At 44.4% G+C, this 22,181-nt stretch overlaps 1 protein-coding gene across 2 annotated transcripts in view; it reads right to left on the bottom strand.

Annotated features, from left to right (window-relative positions):
* The window catches only part of LOC134336934 (SWI/SNF-related matrix-associated actin-dependent regulator of chromatin subfamily B member 1), a 118,700-nt gene extending 113,225 nt beyond the window's left edge, over positions 1–5,475 (bottom strand). Inside the window, exons 1-2 of one of the 2 annotated variants that reach the window (XM_063031609.1) lie at positions 5,365–5,475; positions 3,281–3,392 (exon numbers count right to left, since the gene is read on the bottom strand). In XM_063031609.1, the coding sequence (XP_062887679.1) occupies positions 3,281–3,392; positions 5,365–5,475 (223 nt within the window). The remainder of the gene's footprint in view (positions 1–3,280; positions 3,393–5,364) is intronic. The other variant, XM_063031610.1, reaches the window with a different exon arrangement.
* Between the last annotated feature and the right edge of the window lie 16,706 nt (positions 5,476–22,181).

The raw sequence follows: 22,181 nt of genomic DNA, 5'->3' as shown, positions 1-22,181 counted from the left end.
CTACAAATCTTAAAAGACTTACTTAATAGCCATGTCCCACTGCTCCCTTCCTTCTATCAAACCCTCAGTTTCTTTTCTTAACCAAATATGGTAAAAGACACAAAGAACATAAGTCCAGTGATGAATTAAATACCACACACTCAGAGTAGCAAACCAGTGGCCACACCCGTAGAAAAGATGAAGGCCGATAATTCCCCTATAGCCTCAATAGCTGACAACATGAGATTCTCAAAGGAACGCTTTTAATCAAAAAGGCTAGCAGGGCACCATATAATTGCAGGCCTACAGTTCTCATGTACATGGTAAGGCTGGAAAAAAATCTATACTTGGAAAGTCAGGATAGAGTTCAATGAGCGATCAAAAGCTCCCTGAGATCCAAGGCAGTTGGCAAATTGGATCCAAAATTGACTTAATAATAAGAGGGTGATGGTTAAAGGATACTTTTTGTAAATGGAAGTACGTGATCAGCAACATCTCACAGGAATCAATCTGCGTTGGGGCCCTTACTGTTTGTAATATACATTAAGATTTGGAGATGAACAATTTGCAAATTTTCAGATGCTATATAAATCAATAGTATTCGTAATTGCGAAGAAGCTGGTTATAGGCTCCAACATAATACTGATCAGTTGAATGGACGGGCATAACAATGGTAGATGTAATTTAAGAAGTATGGGGTGATGTAGTACATTTTGAACGGTAGGACCCTAGGCAGTATCGAGGAACAATCCAAGGATCCGTGACAATGGCAGCACAGGTACATAGGGTGATACTTTCCTTCATTAGCTGGGATATGGAATACCAGAGTAGGGAAATCTTGGAGTAACTTTAGACATTGGTTTTGCCACTGGATAACAGAGCGCAGAATGAACGAGTGCAGAGAAGATGCGTCAGGATGTTGCCTTCAGTTATGAGCAGAGACTCTCTAGGCTAGTTTGTTTTCTTGGAGCAGAAGAGGCAAATTGAGGACAAGGTAACAGCTGTATGAAATTATGAGGCACAGAGATATGGTGGTTAGTAGAAAGTTTTCCTGAGATGTGCAAATCTGAGTTTAGAGCAAGGAATAAGGGGTTTAAAAGGAACCTGAGGAAGAATATTTTCCACCCAGAGCGTAGCTAGAATCTGGAACATACTGCCTGAAGGGCTGATGGAGATAAGTATTTTTACAATGTACCTGGAGGAGCACTAAAATCACTAAGATATAGAAAATATGGGTAGTGTTTTAGCGTACGAGGTAGTTGATGGTCAGCATGGACATGGTGCGTCAAAGGACATGTTTCTTTGCCGTATGGCTCTAACTAGTTACCAAGATAATAAATTTATTGATTGTAATATTCATGGAGTCATACAATATGAAAGCAGACCCTCTGACCCAGCAAATAAGACGTTGGTGATGCCTCACTTGCAGTATTGTGTGCAGTTCTGGTCATCTACTTAAAGGACAGATATTAATAAGATTGAAAGAGTGCAGATAAAAGACACAAAGATGTTGCCGAAACTTGAGTACCTGAGTTATTCCCTGGAGCGCAGGAGAATTTCATAGAGATATACAGAATTATGAAGGGTATGGATACGGTTAATGCTAGCAGGCTTTTTCCACTGAGGTTGGGTGAGACTAGAACTACAGGTCATAGGTTAAGGGTGAAAGATGAAATGTTTAAGGGGAATATGACGGTTGTGAGAGCGTGATGCTAAAATACATCCTGGGATGTGCTGGGTCAAATCATCAGTGATGTAAACTGAGGTCATTCAGTGTTTCAGGTCTTTCAACATCAGACACTCTCACCCAGGCTACCCAGCCAGAGTTGATCAGGCTTGTGCCCCAACAGCATTGGTCCATTGGTCACACCTCTTGATCCACAGCCATCTGGAGGCTCACTCAGCAACCTCAATGACCGTCCTGATGGCTCTTTTCTTTGCAGCCCTCATAATGCCAAGCAGAGATTAGGTTCTGCACTGCGAGCAGCCAGCACAACTCCACACCCCACCTTTATAGGCTCGCATTGTGCCCTCCACCCATCTCTGGCATTGCTCTACCAGCTCCTGGTATTTGGCTTTCTTACGCTCAAACGCCTCCTCAAACTGGCTTTCCCAAAAACTGTCGGTTCTACTATGACCACCTGCTTTGAGGTTTCTGACAAAACGACCCTGTCAGTCCTCAAGGATAATGACACAGACTGGTTGTCAGAAGAAGTGATGGATGTGGGTTCAATTTTTAACATTTAAGAGAAATTTGGATAGGTATATTAGTATGGAGGGCTATACTGGGTGCAGCTCGATGGAACTAGGCAGCGTAAAAATAATGGGTCCAAGGGGCTGTTACTGTGCTGTATGACTCTATATCCACGAGTGAGGTTAACCAGAGGTCATGGGTCAAAATCAGGAGACACACATTTACGACAGAGATCAGTAACTTTCAGATTCCTTGTCAAAGGGAGCAGAATTCATGAAATTGATAATTTGATGAATCTCTAGTTAATAGAAATCAAGGGTTACAAGGGCACGAACATGGACTTGAAGAATATCAGATTAGCCACAATCGAATTGAACGACAATGGACAATAGGTGCAGGAGTAGGCCATTCAGCCCTTCGAGCCAGCACCACCACTCACTGTGATCATGGCTGATCATCCACAATCAGTACCCTTTTCCTGCCTTCTCCCCATATCCCTTCACTCTGCTATCTTCAAGAGCTCTATCTAACTCTTTCTTGAAAGAATCCAGAGAATTGGCCTCCACTGCCTTCTAAGGCAGAGCATTGCACAGAACCACAATGATGGTACAGACCTTAGGGAATGAATGTTATGATGTAACTGACAGCCAGGAACATTGCCCAGTGGACAGCAGTGTACTTTTGGCAAGATATCTGATCTCCATTAACACCAAGCAGTAAAGTTCTTCCTTGATTCCCACTGACTTCATTTTTATTCAGGCACCTTAATGCTTTGGGGCAGTCTTTTTCCTGTGAACTCCAGAGATGCCTGTCTGAGAATGTTGATTCACAGCGACATTAAGAGCTGACTTAGGATCTTTCCGTGAACTCCATCATGACTGAACAACATCCCACTACATTCACAAAGAATCAGCAGGCTGCATTTCAAGTACCATCTGCAAATCTTCAGTACTTCACATGAACAAGAATGAAGGGTGTAGGTTGAGCAGACAGAATAAATACAAACAGATATATACACACATTCAAAGCTGGCCCAGCCAGTGACATTCACTGTAAAAGTCAGCATTTCAACATGACCACTGCTGTCTGGAAATATGTCAGACCTACCATGCGATGATGCTACAATTTTCTTCCTTTCTTCAACAGTGGCCAGTCGTCGACAAAGAGATGGATACCGCTTATACAAGGAGCCTCTAAACATACGCAAGTAGTTACCAACCTAAAACAAAGACAGACCATCAAAAAAGCGGTCACAGTTTTAGAGTGAGACAGGAGTGATTCAATAGGAACCTGAGAGGCAACTTTTATGTCCAGTGGTCTTTATGGAATGAGCTACCAAGGGGAGTAGTTGAGGCATGTACGTAAGCACCATTCAAATGGAACTTGGACAGGTATAATAGAAAAGCTTTAGAGGGATATGGGACAGATGCTAGCAAATGGGACTAACTCAGATGGTACTTGGTTGGTATGGATCACTTGGGCCGATCACCTTGTTTCTGTGCTGTGTGATTTCATAACTGCTATCATCGTTTCACGGGGGAGGAGAAAAAGACAGGTGTGAAAAGAGAAAAAGATGCTCTGTTTTTGTGGATGGTTGGAAAGAAAAAGAATTTCAGAATGTATATTGTATACATTTCTCTGACATTAAATGTACGTTTGAAACCTTTGAGTTTGAGATGCTCTTTCATTTGTACAGACTCTTCTGGAGCACAGGATGCCCTAATGAATCCTTCAAATGTATTTGGTCTCATGAGGAGGAATATTTGGCAGTAAATTTGCAGGCACCAAAATTCGACAGCCAGCACAGTAATAAATCACCAATCATGTGTCAGAGTCACAGAGAGGTAAACCTCCCCAGAACACTGAAGGCAACCTTCTGGTCTTTTTAATATAATTATTGGCACATTTAAGTCCATCTGAGAGGACACACTGGACCTTGCTTTACCACTGCTAACACAGCACTCCCTGTTGCACCACTCTGTTAGTGCAAACAATCAAATACACCTCTGGAGCAGGATAATTTGCAACCTATCACATCACATCTGAGATCCTTACAAAAAGTGCAATGCGTCCCTAGTTCATTTACCCTGAATATCCGCTTTTGATGGTTTGCCTGTACATTACCAGGCTGTTAAGGAACAATCTACTTTGACAGGAAAACATACAATAAATGTCACTCATGAGATGTGATGTAATCATCATCTTTTCCCAGTGGTAAATTAGAACCCCCCCCCACTCCCCGGGCAATACCCAGTGCAGTACAAAATGAGTGATCTTTTAATAAAACTCAGTGCTGGCAGTTACAGCACAAATCCTGCTGCAGGGTACTTCTCACACACTCAGGTACATTTATGGTGTTCAGCTCCAGCTGGGAATTGTGCCTTAATTCACTCTGCCAGTACTCACATAATTACATTAAAGGCATCCAAAAAGAAAACTACATCAATTGCAAATGATGTGATGGATGTTTGTTGTCCAGAGGCAGCCCTAATTTAGCACCTCAAGCTTGTTTTGTGCTTCATTTTGATCAGAGCTGATCTGCAGCTCAGTTCTGATCATCCACTTCAACCACAAAGACATAGAAATTCAAGTGGTGGCCCACAATGTATGTAGCAGGGAAGCGGTAAAGTGGAAGCATTGGCTGAAGAGCCAAAGTGCCAAAATCTGGTCTCATGGGAAAAATCTTCAGATCCACCACATCAAATGAAACAACTGATAGGATTTTTGTATCTGAATGTTACTACCTATTATTATAAGCAATGCCACAAGGAAATGGCTTCAATCTACACGTGAGGGGAACTGGTGGGAGACAGGAGTAGTGTAGAGGAATGTACGGAGAGATTGAGGGGTGAGAGGTGGAGATGACCCAACAGAAGGAGGAAGAGGGATGGGGGGAACATAGGGGATGGCGGAGGGAGACGGGGACGGCAGTGGGAGGGGGTTCTAAGGGTGGAGGGAGGGAGTGAGGGGTGGTGGAATAGGTAGGGAGGGACAGAAGAGATGGAAGAGGAAAGGATGGAGGGGATGGTGGAGGGAGGTAGGTGCAGACTGAGGTGAGAGGAGGAAGGGAGAGAGGAGGGGGTGATGGAGGGAGGACTGAGGATAGTCTGGTGCAGGGAGGAGTATGAATGTCCGAGTGTCGTCCCCGCCCCAAGCTACCTCAGAGCCGATCATTAACCTGCCGGGCTCACCTCAGAACCGATCATGTACCACTCGCCTGCCTCCTCCAGCTGGAACTTCACAGGCTTCTGTCCGAACGTTTTGCTCAGCGCCATCTTCCCTCCGCGCCAGCCCGTACGCATGCGCCAAAACGCCCACCGGAACCCGGAACCCGGAACCCGGAACCGGGGATGCGGAATCAACCGGAACCAGGAGTCCGGGGCACCGGCCGGGAGAGAGTGGAGTAGCGGAATCTCCGGCTTGGGTGGGTCGTGGACTAGCAGAAGCGGAAACCTGTGATGGTCTGAATGAACATTTTCTATAATAAACGCAAAAGGGCCGCGGAGGCGAGAGCAATATATGGCCTATGTGTCGTTTTGATGAGTGTAACCGTGATGTTTATGTTCATGGTTGGTTTTAGTGGGTAGATATTGAATCTTGTGTTACCTGGTTGTGTAAGGTCATGCACCTTTGTGTTTATACACGTAACAGTTTGCATAGGACTCAAAAATAAAAGTTTTTTTTGTGTTTCTTCTCATCACATCTTCCAAGCCACAGGAAAAAGTTTCCGTGCCGTTTAGGCAGGTCATCAATGAAGGTACATTCACTGAGTTAGTACAAAAGAGGAAAAATCATGGAAAGCAGCATACAGTATTACAGTTACGGAGAAAGTGCAGTGCATGCGTGGAAGGTTAAAAAATAGCGGAATATATATCAGATGGAAATATGGGTGAAGAAATGGCAGACGAACAACTATGAGGTGTTGCACTTCGGGAGTTCAAATGCCAGAGAATTAGATACAGTATACAGAAAATGACATGCTCCGTCGGCACAATGATGTATGGAAGGATCTTTGGGTGAAAGTCCACAGTGAAATTGACAACGGAAGTGGATATGGATGACGTTTTGTGAACAAGACAAATGATCCCAGGCACTTGTAGATGCATGGAAGAATAATATTCCACCTCTTAATGAACTTGAATTAATGAAGAGGAGTATTGCAAGCTTAATGTTCCTGCAGTTTTTGAACTAAGTGGAGAAGGTGTGAAAAAGGAGGATAAGTGAGAATGATTTTTATTGATGAAATTGTCACAGAAAGGATAATTGAAAGCATCAGCAATTGAAACCAAGTAGCAAGGGACAATCCAACCATGGTAGATATTCTAACCATCCACATATTTATAGACACTTTTCTGACAATGATTAAAGTTGGGCATGTCAATTACCCATCTATTAACTGGGATAAGATTAATGTAAAATCCATATAAACACAGAGTTCCTAATTTATATTCAGGCAACATTTTTAAGGTCAAGCCTAACTACTGATGGGAGGGGGCAGGAGGAATTGAGTTTAGGAAGTGGAAAGGGCAACACCAACTGCAGCCCTTGCGTCATAATTCAGTTAAAGTTGGTATTACAGTATTATTAAAATGATAAGGTAAGTGTGAAGTTCTTAATTGGGGTAAAATCAATTTTACTTGAGTTCTTTATTAAATTACGGTGTTGCTTTGCACTGTTGTAACTATATGTTATAATTATGTGGTTTTTGTCAGTTTTTCAGTCTTGGTTTGTCGTGTTTCTGTGATATATTGGAGGAACATTGTATCATAATGCATGCATTACTAAATGACAATAAAAGAGGACTGCGTGTCCTCATAATCTAATCTAAAAAAAACTAAACAAGTATTCTGCATCTGTCTGTACTGTGAAAGACACTGGCAGTATGCCAGAAGTTCAAGAGTGATAGGGGGCAGAAGTGAATGTAATTGCTATTACTAGGGAGACGATGCTTGGGAAACTGAAAGGTCTGAAGGTAGATGTCACCTGGACCAGATGGTGTACACCCAGGTTTCTGAAAGAGGTAGCTGAAGAGATTGCGGATGCATTAGTAATGATCTTTCAAAAATCACTAGATTCCGGCATAGTTCCGGAGGACTGGAAAATTGCAGATGTCATTCCAAGGGGGGGATGGAAACAGAAGAAAGGAAATGTTGGAGTCGAATGTTAAGGATGGTGGAGGCACATGATAAAATAGGCCAAAGTCAGTGTGGTTTCCTCAAGGGAAAATCTTGCCTGACAGATCTGTTGGAATTCTTTGAGGAAATAGCAAATAGGACAGACAAAGGAGAATTGGTGAATGTTGTGTACTTGGATTTTCAGAAGGCCTTTGATCATGTACTGCTTAACGAGATAAGAGTCCATGGTTTTACAGAAAAGATATTGGCATGGATAAAGGATTGTCTGATTGGCAGGAGGCAAAGAGTGAAAATAAAGGGACCCTTTTCTGGCTGGCTGCTGGTGACTACTGGTGTTTCTCCGTGTTCGCCAAGACGCTGAACTCTTCTTCCGCCGTCTCTGTCTCCGAGCCTACTTCTTCGGCAAGGACTCTTCCATCCCCACCGATGACCCCTTCTCCCGTCTTCAACCCTCCTCCTCTTCATGGACACTCCACTCTGGTCTCCTGCCTGCTCTGGATCTCTTTATCGCTAATTGCCGACGGGACATCAACCGTCTCGACTTCACTGCACCTTGTCCCCATTCCAACCTCACTCCTTCGGAACGCTCTGCTCTCCACTCCCTCCGCACTAATCCTAACCTTATTATTAAACCCGCTGATAAGGGGGGTGCTGTTGTAGTCTGGCGTACTGACCTTTACCTTGCCGAGGCACAGCGACAACTCGCGGATACCTCCTCTTATTTACCCCTCGATCGTGACCCCACTAAGGAGCACCAGGCCGTTGTCTCCCACACCATCACCGACTTTATCCGCTCAGGGGATCTCCCATCCACTGCTACCAACCTTATAGTTCCCACACCCCGCACTTCCTGTTTCTACCTCCTACCCAAGATCCACATACCTGCCTGTCCTGGCAGACCTAATGTCTCAGCTTGCTCCTGCCCCACCGAACTCGTTTCTGCATACCTCAACACGGTTTTATCCCCCCTTGTTCAATCCCTTCCTACTTCTGTTCGTGACACTTCTCACGCTCTTAAACTTTTCGATGATTTTAAGTTCCCTGGCCCCCACCGCTTTATTTTCACCATGGATGTCCAGTACCTATATACTTCCATCCCCCATCAGGAAGGTCTCAAAGCTCTCCGCTTCTTTTTGGATTCCAGACCTAATCAGTTCCATTCTCATATTCCTTTTGCCAATCCCCTGCCCAGCTCTTGGCTCCATCCCTCCCCCCCGTGTCTTCTCCCATCATTTTGGATCTCCCCCTCCCCCTCCCACTTTCAAATCTCTTACTAGCTCTTCCTTCAGTTAGTCCTGACGAAGGGTCTCGGCCTGAAACGTCGACTGCACCTCTTCCTAGAGATGCTGCCTGGCCTGCTGCGTTCACCAGCAACTTTGATGTGTGTTGCTTGAATTTCCAGCATCTGCAGAATTCCTGTTGTTGGTGTTTCTCAGGGGTTGGTTTTGGGACCAGCTTATTTTTACATTATATGTCAATGATTTGGATGATGGAATTGATCACTTTGTGGCCAAGTTTGTGGATGATACAAAGATCGATGGAGGGGAAATACTGTTGAGGAAGCAGGGAGGCTGCAGAAGGACTTAGACAGATTAGGAGAAGTTGGGAAATGTATGCTCATGCACTTTGGTGAAAGGAACAGAAGTGTAGACTATTTCCTAAACTGGTAGAATATTCAAATTGCACACGTGATTAAATAACCTACTATCCCGTGTGGCTTTGGAATGTGGAAGGAAACCCACGCGATCATGGGGAGAACGTGAAAACTCCTTGCAGACAGTGGTGGAACTGAAGCCGAGTCACTGGCACTGTAATAGTGCCCCCTGGAGGTCAGAGGCTGAATATGACCTGCCCTGAGGTCAGAGGAATGTATATGTGCACAGGTGGGTGGGAGAGAGGGGGGGAGGGAGGGAGGAACAGGGTTTGTTTTGCTGTCGTTACTTTGTCTCTTGGTATAGTCTGTTTTGTTGTGTTCTGTGTTGTTCTGCTGAGCATTGTGGCCATGCAATGTTGGTGCTGAAATGTGTGGCAATAATTCTGAGCTGTCTCCAGCAGTTGCTTGGATGTGTTGGTTGTTAACACAAACAACACATTTCACTGTATGTGTCAATGTACTATACACATGATAAATAAATCTGAACCTGAGATTCATTGCGATTTTGGAAAATCTGCTAAATCCTATAGTTCAGCAGTTTCATTTAACATCAGAGAAATGTATACAATATACATCCTGAAATTCTTGTTCTTTGCAGACATCCACAAGAACAGAAGCATGCCCCGAATAAGTGATAGTAAAAATGTTAGCACCTCAAAGCTCCCCTACAGCCCCTTCCACACCCAAGCAGCAACAAAGTAACTACCCTCTCCCACCCCCACTTATCTTAGCAAAAAAGCATCAGCACCCTCCACCCACCAAGCAAGCAATTGCAAAGCCCCCAAGGAAGACCACAACAAAACTTCACCCGACAATTCCACATACTCCTGGCTCCCTCTCTCCTTAATAAAGGGAAAAAGAGGTGTCCCCTTTCACTGCGAGAGGAGAGACATAACAAAACAACTCACAGATTTATGATGATAAAGTCTGTCACTCTGTTTTTTCCCCTGAGATTCGGAGGAGAGAGAGGGAGACGGAGAGAGACTGAGACTCCAACAGCTGATCCGCTGCTCCTGATGTTCTATCTTCCCTTGTGTCGCTTCCATTGACAGCACTGGCATATGGAATCAGCCTGTCCACAGTGCCACAAAATCTTGGAACCCCAAAGGCGCGCTCACCTCCTGCAGGCCACGTCCTTGGGATGTCGGAAAGCAGCCAGTCGTGAGCCCCCAGGAGTGGGTCCCACCACTGCAAAGACCCGAATTCCGGGAGATTACTAGAAGATTGAGAAACAGCCCTTGTTCAAAAAAGGAAGGCAAAAGGTGGGGAATAAATTGGCCACTTAGTTTAACATTTATTGTTGATAGGTGAATAATCAAAGAGGAAATCGGAAAAGTGAATACAATCAAACACAGGCAACGTGGTTTTATGAAAGGCAAATAACATTTGGAAAATTTCTCAGATTTTTTTGTGGATGTGACAGGAGAGTTGTTGGAGGAGAGTCAGCTTAGATTTCAAAAGGACATTTGGGCATGTGCCGCATAGACACATGTATCAATCGAAAGCCTATGGCAATGGAGGAAGTATGTGAGCTTGTTTTGAAAACTGGCTGTCCCATGGTAAACAGACTTGGAATAAGTGGATCCTTTTCAGTTGGAGGGATTTAACAAGTGGAATATCCCAGGGATCAGTTCATGGGTCTTGACTGTGACACAGACACAGGCCCCATAGCCCAATATGTCTGTCCCGACGATGATGTCAGTCTAGCTAATCCAATCTGCCTGCACGTGGTCCACATCCCTCCATTCCCTGCCTGTTTATGTGTCTATCTAAAAACTGTCATAATTCCTTTTACCACCCTCTGGCAGTGCAATCCAGGCACCTCTGACTCTGTATACGAAAAAGTTTGCCTTGCACATGTCCGTTAGACTCCCTCAAACAGTTCTCACGAAATCTGCGCCCTCTGGTATTTCCACTCTAAAACCAGTTTCTATCTACTTTAACTATACATCTCATAATTTTATAAATTTCTATCAATTCTCCCCTCAGCCTGAAAGACAGCTACAAATTCACCCTTGTTCGTCCAACCACTTCTTATATCACATGCCCTCCAATCCTTGCAGCTTCCTGGTAAACCGTTTTTGCACTGTCTACAAAGCTTCACATCCTTTCTGTAAAGCAGTGGCCAATGTTCCAAAAGCTCTCTTCACAACCCTGTCTACCTGTGCCATCACATACAAAGAGTTATGGTCTATTTTGTAGATTCCTTTGTTCTACTGCACTCCTCAGTGCCCTACCATTTTCTGTGTGTCATACCCCAGTTTATTGGATATATTTCACGTGGAGTCAGCGGTGTAGAGGAGCTGAGAATTTGATCAGCTATTATCATAGCTGGTTACCTATCCTGCCCTTATTTCGTTGTATTCATGTGGTATTTTATTAGCTGAGGCAAAGGGTTTGTCAGGGAGGTTCTACTGGAACTGTGTACCACACAGGTCAGTCAGGACCTTGAGCACTATTTACAGTTCTTGTCACTGCACAACAGGGAAGATATGATTACAATGGAAAGATGGTGGAGGAAATTTGTAGATGTATTGCTAACTAGAATATTTTAAAGACCATAAGACAGAGATTTGCTCCATCAAATTGCTCCAACATTCCATCATGGATAATTTACTATCCCTCTCAACACTATTCACCTGCCTTCTCCCCATAATTTTTGATGCCTTCACTAATCAAGGACCCATCTACCCCCACTTTAAATACAGTCAATGACTTGGCCTCCACAGCCATGACAATGAATTCCACAGATTAAACTCCCTCTGGGTAAAGAAATTTCTCATCTCTGTAATAAGTGGACATTTGTACCCTCTGGAACTAGACTTCCCCCAATATAGGAAACATCCTTTCCACAGCATTCAATCTAGGCCTTTCAATATTCGATAAGTTTCAATGAGGTCACCTTCGTTATTCTAAATTCCAGGCCACAGCCAGCAGAAGCTCATTATACGTTAACATTTCATTTCCGTAATCATTCTCGTAAATCTCCTCTGGACCTTCTCCAGTGTCAGCATGTCTTTTCTTAGGATAAGGGGCCCAAAACTGCTCACAATAGTGTGGTCTGACCAATACCTCAAAAGCATCAGCATTACACCTTTGCCCTTATAATCTGGTTCTCTTGAACTAGAAACATAGAAAGCATACAGCACAATACAGGCCCTTCGGCCCACAAAGCTGTGCCCAACATGTACTTACTTTAGAAGTTACCAAGGGTTACCCATAGCCCTCTATCTTTCTAAGCTCCATGTACCTATCCAGGAGCCTCTTAAAAGACCCTATCTGCCTCCACCATTGTTGCTGGCAGCCCATTCCACGCACTCACCACTCTGTGTAAAAAACTTACCCCTAACACCTCCTCTTTACCTGCTAACAAGTACCTTAAGACTGTGCTTTCTCGTGTTAGCCATTTCCGCCCTGGGAAAAGGCCTCTGACTATCCACATGATCAATGCCTCTCATCATCTTATACACCTCTATCAGGTCACCTCTCATCCTCCATCGCTCCAAGGAGAAAAGGTCGAGTTCACTCAACCTATAAGGCGGGGGTCCCCAACCTTTTTTTTGCACCGCGGACCGGTTTAATATTCACAATATTCTTGCGGACTGGCCAACTTGGGGGGGGGGGGGGCGGTGTTCAAGTTCAACAGTGCGTGACAGGGAATGAGGAAAGATGCAGCTGACTCATATCATTTCATATCGCCAAGTCATATCGTTCCCTCGCAGCCCGGTAGCACATGCTTGGCGGCCCGGTGGTTGGGGACCTCTGCTATAAGGCATGCTCCCCAGTCCTGGCAACATCCTTGTAAATCTCCTCTGCACCCTTTCTATAGTTTCCACATCCTTCCTATAGTAAGGTGACCAGAACCGAGCACAGTACTCCCAAGTGGGGCCAGGATCCTATATAGCTGCAACATTACCTCTCAGCTCCTAAAATCAATCCCATGGTTGATGAAGGCCAATGCGCCGTATTCCTTCTTAACCACAGAGTCAACCTGCCTTGCACTTTTGAGTGACCTATGGACTCGGACCCCAAGGAATCTCTGATCCTCCACACAGCCAGGGGTCTTACCATTAATACTATATTCTGCCGTCATATTTGACCTACCAAAATGAACCACCTCATGCTTATCTGGGTTGAACTCCATCTACCACTTCTCAGCCCAGTTTTGCATCCTATCAATGTCCCGCTGTAACCTCTGACAGCCCTCCACACTATCCCCAACACCCCAACCTTTGTGTTGCTAACATCGAATGCTAACATTGCACTCGTTATCCTTACCACCAATTCAACCTGCAAGTTAACCTTTACGGAATCCTGCACCAGGACTCCAGTCCCTTTGCACCTCTGATTTTTGAATTCCACCCCCCCAATTTAGAAAATAGTTTACACCTTCTACCAAAGTGCACGACCTTACAGATCCATACACTATCTTCTATCTGCCAGTTCTTTGCCCATTCTCCCAATCTATCTTAAGTCGTTCTGTAGACTCACTGTTTCCTCAATATATTCTGCCCCTGTACCTAACTTGGCTACAAAGCCATCAATTCCGAAATCAAACTCATTAACATATAAGGTGAAAAGAAGTGGTCTCAACACTGACCCTTACGGCAAACCACTAGTTATCAGAAGCCGATCAGAAAAGGCTCCCTTTATTCCCACTCTGCGCTTCCTGCCAGTCAGCCAATCTTCTATCCAAGCTATAATACCTTGGGCTCTTGTTAGCAGCCTCATGTGTTGCATCTTGTCAAAGACCTTTTGAAAATACAAGTACGTAACATCCTGTGATGTCATTTTCAATGACTCTTGTGCCTGTAATTACCCTGAAATGTCATCCGTAATAATGGACAACATCTTCCCAACCACTGAAGTCAGGCTAACATAGAGTCATAGAAAAGTATTGCACAGAAACAGGCCATTTGGCCCTGCAGTCCATGCTGAACCATTTAAACTGCCTACTCCCATCGACCCGCAGCAGGATCATTGCTCTCCATACCCCTACCATCCATGTTCAGCACAACTTTGTGGGCTGAAGGGCCTGTATTGTGCTGTAGGTTTTCTATGTTTCTATGCTAAATGTAGTGTATATGGATTTCAGCAAGGCATGGGATCCAAGGGGACCTTGCTTTGTGGATCCAGAATTGGCTTGCCCACAGAAGACAAAGAGTGGCTGGAGATGGGTCATATTCTGCATGGAGGTCGGTCACCAGTGGTGTGCCTCAGAGATCTGTTCTGGGACTCCTTCTCTTCATGATTTTTATAAATAACATGGATGAGGAAGTGGAGGGATGGGTTAGTAAATTTGCTGATAACACAAAGGTTGGGGGTATTGTGGATAGTGTAGAGGACTGTCAGAGGTTACAACAGGACATTGATAGGATGCAAAACTGGGCTGAGAAGTGGCAGATGGAGTTCAACCCAGATAAGTGTGAGGTGGTTCATTTTGGTAGGTCAAATATGATGACAGAATATAGTATTAATGGTAAGACTCTTGGCAGTGTGGAGGATCAGAGGGATCTTGGGTTCCGAATCCATAGGACACTCAAAGCTGCTGCGCAGGTTGACTCTGTGGTTAAGAAGGCATACGATGCATTGGCCTTCATCAACCGTGGGATTGAGTTTAAGTGCTGAGAGGTAATGTTGCAGCTATATAGGACCCTGGTCAGTCCCTACTTGGAGTACTGTGCTCAGTTCTGGTCACTTCACTACAGGAAGGATGTGGAAACTATAGAAAGGGTGCAGAGGAGATTTACAAGGATGTTACCTGGATTGGGGAGCATGCCTTATGATAACAGGTTGAGTGAACTCAGCCTTTTCTCCTTGGAGCGATGGAGGATGAGAGGTGACCTGATAGAGGTGTATAAGATAATGAGAGGCATTGATCATGTGGATAGTCAGAGGCTTTTTCCCAGGGCTGATGGCTAACACAAGAGGGCATAGTTTTAAGGTGCTTGGAAGTAAGTACAGAGGAGATATCAGTGGTAAGTTTTTTCCGCAGAGAGTGGTGAGTGCGTGGAATGGGCTGCCGGCAACGGTGGTGGAGGTGGATACGACAGGGTCTTTTAAGAGACTTTTGGATAGGTACATGGAGCTTGAAAAAAATAGAGGGCTATGGGTAACCCTAGGTAATTTCTAAAGTAAGTACATGTTCGGCACATCACTGTGTGCCAAAGGGCCTGTATTGTGCTGTAAGTTATCTTTGTTTCTATGTTCCTATTAAATCTTTCCATGTAACTCACGTCTTCCAGACCCAGCAACATCCTTCTAAAATTTTCTCTGTACTCTTTCAACCTTATTTACATCTTTCTTGTAGGTTGGTAATCAAATCTGCACACAATATTCCAAATTAGCCTCAACAATATCATATACAACTTCTGCATAGCATCCCATCTCCTGTACTCAATATTTTGATTTATGTAGGCCAATGCGTCAGCTTTCTTTACAATCCTATCAACTTGTGACACCACTTTCAATGAATTACTGATCTGTATTTCCAGATTCCTTTATTAGAAACATTGAAAACCTACAGTACAATACAGGCCCTTTGGTCCACAATGCTGTGCCGAACATGTACTTACTTTAGAAATTACCTAGGGTTACCCATAGCCCTCTATTTTCATAAATCCTCCAAATGTTCATAAATCCTGCCTCTCAGGATCTTCTCCATCAACTTACCATCCACTGAAGTAAGACTCACTGGTCTGTAATTTCCTGGACTATCTCTATTCCCTTTCTAGAACAAGGGAATGTCATTTGCAACCCAACAATCCTCCGGAACCTCTCCCATCCCCATTGATGATGCAAAGATCATTGCCAAAGGCTCAGCAATCTCCTCCCTTTCCTTCCACAGTAGCCTGGGGTTTATCTTATCCGGTCCCAGTGACTTATCCAACTTGATGCTTTCCAAAAGCTCCAACACATCCTCTTTCTTAATGTCTATATGCTCAAGCTTTTCAGTCCGCTGTAAGTCATCCCTACAATTGCCAAAGTCTTTTTCTGTAGTGAATACTGAAGCAAAGTATTCATTAAGTACCTCTGCCATCTCCTCTAGTTCCATACACACTTTTCCACTGTCACACTTGATCAGTCCTATTCTCTCACGTCTTATCCTCTTATTCTTCACATACTTGTAGAATGCCTTGTGGTTTTCCTTAATCCTGTCCACCAAGGCCTTCTCATGGCTCCTTAGAACCATAAAACATAACAGCACAGAAACAGGCCTTTTGGCCCTTCTTGGCTGTGCCGAACCATTTTTCTGCCTAGTCCCACTGACCTGCACCTGGACCATATCCCTCCATACACCTCTCATCCATGTACCTGTCCCAAGTTTTTCCTAAATGTTAAAAGTGAGCCCGCATTTACCATTTCGTCTGGCAGCTCATTCCACACTCCCACCACTCTCTGTGTGAAGAAGCCCCACTAATGTTCCCTTTAAACTTTTCCCCCTTCACCCTTAACCCATGTCCTCCGGTTTTTTTCTCCCCTTGCCTCAGTGGAAAAAGCCTGCTTGCATTCACTCTGTCTATACCCATCATAATTTTATATACCTCTATCAAATGTCCCTTCATTCTTCTACGCTCCAGGGAATAAAGTCTGAACCTGTTCGACCTTTCTCTGTAACTGAGTTTCTCAAGTCCCGGCAACATCCTTGTAAACCTTCTCTGCACTCTTTCAACCTTATGAATATCCTTCCTGTAACTTGGTGACCAAAACTGTACACAATACTCCAAATACGGCCTCACCAATGCCTTATACAACTTCACCATAACATTCCAACTTTTATACTCAATACTTTGATTTATAAAGGCCAATGTACCAAAAGCTCTCTTTATAAACCTATCTACCTGTGATGCCACTTTTAGGGAATTTTTGTATCTGTATTCCCAGATCCCTCTGTTCTTCTGCACTCCTCAGTGCCCTACCATTTACCTTGTATGTTCTACCTTGGTTTGTCCTTCCAAAGTACAATACCTCACACTTATCTGTATTAAACTCCATCTGCCCATTTTTCCAGCTGGTCCAAATCCCTCTGCAAGCTTTGAAAACCTTCCTCACTGTCCAAGACACCTCCAATCTTTGTATCATCAGCAAATTTGCTGATCCAATTTACTACATTATCATCCAGATCATTGATATAGATGACAAATAACAATGGACCCAGCACTGATCCCTGTGGCACACCACTAGTCACAGGCCTCCACTCAGAGAAGCAATTCTCCACTACCACTCTCTGACTTCTTCCATTGAGCCAATGTCTAATCCAGTTTACTACCTCTCCATGTATACCTAGCGACTGAATCTTCCTAACTAACCTCCCATGCGGGACCTTGTCAAAGGCCTTACTGAAGTCTATGTAGACAACATCCACTGCCTTCCCTTCATCCACTTTCCTGGTAACCTCCTCGAAAAACTCTAATAGATTGGTTAAACATGACCTACCACGCACAAAGCCCTGTTGACTCTCTTTAATAAGGCCCTGACTATCCAAATACTTGCAGATCCTATCTCTCAGCACTCCTTCCAATAATTTACCTACTACCGACATCAAATTTACCAGCCTATAATTTCTTGGATTACTTTTTAGAGCCTTTTTTAAACAACGAAACAACATGAGCTATCCTCCAATCCTCTGGCATCTCACCCATAGATGCCGACATTTTGAACATATCTGCCAGGGCCCCTGCAATTCCAAAACTAGTCTCCTTCAAGGTCTGAGGGAATACCCTGTCAGGTCCTGGGGATTCATCTACTCTGATTTGCCTCAAGATAGCAAGCACCACCTCCTCCTCAATCTGTATAGGTTCCATGACCTCACTACTTGTTTGCTTTATTTCCATAGACTCCATGCCAGTTTCCTTAGTAAATTCAGATGCAAAAAACCCCCATTTAAGATCAACTCCATTTCTTTTGGTTCCATACATAGCCAACCACCCTGATCTTCAAGAGGACCAATTTTATCCCTTTCTATTAATATACCTGTAGAAACTCTTTGGATTATCCTTCACCTTGACTGTCAAAGCAACCTCATGTCTTCTTTTAGCCCTCCTGATTTCTTTCTTAAGTTTTTTTTGCACTTTTTATACTCCTCAAGCAGCTTATTTGCTCCCTGTTTCCTATACATGTCATACATCTTTCTCTTCTTCTTTATCAGAGTTCCAATATCCCTTGAGAACCAAGGTTCCTTCTTCTTATTCACTTTGCCTTTAATCCTGACAGGAACGTACAAACTCTGCACTCTCAAAATTTCTCCTTTGAAGGCCTCCCACCTACCTATCATATCCTTGCCAGAGAACAACCTGTCCCAATCCACGCTTTTTAGATCCTTTCTCATTTCTTCAAATTTGGCCTATTTCCAGTTTAGAACCTCAACCCGAGGACCAGATCTATCTTTATCCATGATGAAGTTGAAACTAATAGTGTTATGATCACTGGAACCAAAGTGTTCCCCTACACACACTTCCATCACCTGTCCAAACTCGTTTCCTAATAGGAGATCAAATATTGAATCTTCTCTAGTTGGTACCTCTATATATTGATTTAGAAAACATTCCTGAACACATTTTACAAACTCTAACCCATCTAGAAATTTAACAGTATGGGAGTCCCAATCAATATGTGGAAATTTAAAATCCCCTACTATCACAACTTTATATTTCCTGCAGTTGTCTACTATATCTCTGCATATTTGCTCCTCCAATTCTCGCTGACTATTGGGTGGTCTATAATACAAGCCCATTGATGTGGTCATACCTTTCCAGTTTCTCAGCTCCACCCACATGGCCTCGGTAGACAAGCCCTCTAATCTGTCCTGCCTGAGCACTGCTGTAACATTTTCCCTGGCTAGCAATGCCACCCCGCACCCTTCATTCCTCTGCCTCTAGCACATCTGGCTGCCAGTCCTACCCCTCCTGTAGCCAAGTTTCACTAATGGCTATAATGTCATAATTCCATGTGTCAATCCATGCCCTCAGCTTGTCTGCCTTCCCCACAATACTCCTCGCATTGAAATAGAAGATTATTACCACCACATGCAACCCTTCTATCTGTGACTTTGCATGAACTTTTAACATCATTTATTTTCACCCCCGCTCCACTATTTGCTCTGGCACTCTGGTTCCTAGTCCCCTGCAAACTAGTTTAAACCCTCCCCAATGGCACGAACAAGCCTCCCGGCAAGGATATTTGGCCCCTTGTAGTTCAGGTGTAATCCGTCTCTCTTGTACAGGTCCCACCTGCCCCAGAAGAGGTCCCAATGATCCTGAAATCTGAAACCCTGCCCCCTACACCAGTTCCTCAGCCACGTGTTCATCCGCCAGAGCATCCTATTCTTACCCTCACTGGCACACGGCACAGGAAGCAATCCTTCTGGCTCTCTTAATTTCATTCTTAAGCTCCTTCCTGCTAGCCTTATAGTCTTCTAGATCTCTATCATTACAGAACTTTTTTGAACCTTTCATAAGCTTTTCTTTTCTTCTTGACTAGATTTTCAACAGCTTTTGTACACCACGGTTCCTGTACCCTACCATCCTTTCCCTGTCTCATTGGAACGTACCTATGCAGAACACCACTCAAATATCTGCTGAACATTTGCCACATTTCTGCTGTATATTTCCCTAAGAACATCCGTTTCCAATTTATGCTTCCAAGATCCTGCCTGATAGCTTCATACTTCCTTTACTCCAAGTAATGCTTTCCTAACTTGTCTGTTCCTTTCCCTCTCCAATGCTATGGTAAAGGAGATAGAATTGGGATCATTATCTCCAAAATGCTATTATAAGTACATATTTGGCACAGCATTTTGGGCCGAAGGGCCTGTATTGTACTGTAGGTTTTCTATATTTCTATGCTCTCCCACTGAGAGACCTGACACCTGACACCTGACCAGGTTCATTTCCAATACCAGATGAAGTACAGTCTCTTTTCTTGTAGGCTTATCTACATATTGTGTCAGGAAACCTTCCTCAACACACCTAACAAACTCCACCCCATCTAAACCCCTTGCTCTAGGGAGATGCCAATCAATATTTGGGAAATTAAAATCTCCTACCATGACAACCCTGTTATAACCATATAACAATTATCCCCTCTATCCCCCTCATAATTTTAAATACCTCTATTAAGTCCCCCTCAACCTTCTAGGCTCCAAAGAGTAAAGACTCAACTTGTTCAACCTTTCTCTTATTACTACACCTTTCCAGAATCTGTCTCCCTATCCGCTCCTCGATGTCCCTGTTACTATTGGCTGGTCTATAAAAAACACCCAGTAGAGTTTTGACCCCTTCGTGTTTCTAACTTCCACTCACAGAGACTCAGTAGACAATCCCTCCGTGACGTCCTCCTTTTCTGCAGCCACGACACTATCTCTGATCAGCAGTGCCATGCCCCCACCTCTTTTGCCTCCCTCCCTATCCTTTCTGAAACATCTAAAGCCTGACACTTTAAGTAACCATTCCTGCCCCTGAGCCATCCAAATCTCTGTAATGGCCACAACATCATAGCTCCAAGTCCCGATCCACGCTCTAAGCTCTTCCACTTTGTTCATGATGCTTCTTGCATTAAAGTAGACACATCGCCAACCATAGGTCTGGGCGTATCCCTTCTCTATCACCTCCCTATCCTCCCTCTCGCACTGTCTCCAAGCTTTCTCTATTTTTGAGCCAACCACCCCTTCCTCTGTCTCTTCAGTTCAGTTCCCACCCCTCTCCCCAGAAATTCTAGTTTAAACTCTCCCCAATAGCCTTGGTAATCCTTCCTGCCAGGATATTGGTCCCCCTCAGATTCAAGTGCAACCCACCCTTTTTGTAGGGTTGCGCCTGCCCCAAGAGATCCCAATGATCCGGAAATCTGAATCCCTGCCCCCTGCTCCAATCCCTCAGCCACGCATTTACCCTCCACCTCACTCTATTCCTATACTCACTGTCATGTGGCACAGGCAGTAATCCCGAGATTACTACCTTAGAGGTCCTGCTTCTCAGATTCCTTCCGAATTCCCCATAGTCTGCTTTCAGGACCTCCTCCCTTTTCCTACCTATGTCGTTGGTACCAATATGTACCACAACCTCTGGCTGTTCACACTCCCACTTCAGGATATCGTGGACGCGATCAGAAACATCCTGGACCTGGAACCTAGGAGGCCAACTATCATCCATGTTTCTTTCCTGCGTCCACAGACTCGCCTGTCTGACCCCCTAACTATAGAGTCCCCTGACACTGCTGCCATCCTCTTCCTTTCCCTACCCTTCTGAGCCACAGGGCCAGACTCTGTGCCAGAGGCATGGCCACTGTTGTCTCCCCCAGGTAGGTTGTCCCCCCAACAGTACTCAAACAGGAGGACTTATTGTTAAGGGGGACAGGCACAGGGGTACTCTCCAGTATCTGACTCTTGCCCTTCCCTCTCCTGACTGTTACCCACTTATCTGTCTCCTGAGGCTCCAGTGTGACTACCTGCCTATAGCTCCTCTCTATCACCTCCTCACTTTCCCTGACCAGACGAAGGTCATCAAGTTGCATCTCCAGTTCCCTGACGCAGTCCCGAAAGGAGCTGCAGCTGAAGACACCTGGTGCAGATGTGGCCGTCCGGGAGGCTGGGAGTCTCCTGAACTTCCCACATCTGACACCCAGCGCAGAACACCAGCCTTACAGACATACTTCCTGTTTCTATTCCTCACAGATAACCTACCTCACCTCGACCATTATTCTACTGCACTCCTCAGCGTCATACCCTGATTGGTCCTGCTGAAGTGCAACACCTCACACTTGTCTGCATTAAATTCCACCTTCTCTTTCTGAGTTCATTTTTCAAGCTGGTCCATATCTTGCTGCAAGCCATGATAGACTTCCTTGCTGTCCACTACACACCCAGTCTTGGTGTCATCCACAAATTTGTAGATCCATTTACCCATATTATCATCTAGATAGAACATAGAACATAGACACCTACAGCACATTACGGGCCCCTTCAGCCCACGATGTTGTGCTGACCATGTAACCTATTCTAGAAACTGTGTAGAATTTCTGCACAGCCCTCTATTTTTCTAAGCTCCATGTACCTATCTAAGAGACTCTAAAAAGACCCTATTGTATCCACCCCTATCACCATCACTGGCAGTGCATTCCACGCTCCCACACTCTCTGTGTGAAAAATTTACCTGTGTCATTCCTCTGGTACCTACTTTCAAGCACCTTAAAACTATGCCTCCTCATGTTAGCCATTTCAGCCCTG

Source organism: Mobula hypostoma, chromosome 23 (genome assembly GCF_963921235.1).
Source record: "Mobula hypostoma chromosome 23, sMobHyp1.1, whole genome shotgun sequence".
NCBI lineage: Eukaryota > Metazoa > Chordata > Chondrichthyes > Myliobatiformes > Myliobatidae > Mobula > Mobula hypostoma.
The sequence above is the reverse complement of the archived record's forward strand: the minus strand, read 5'-3'. Positions and strand labels throughout refer to the sequence as shown.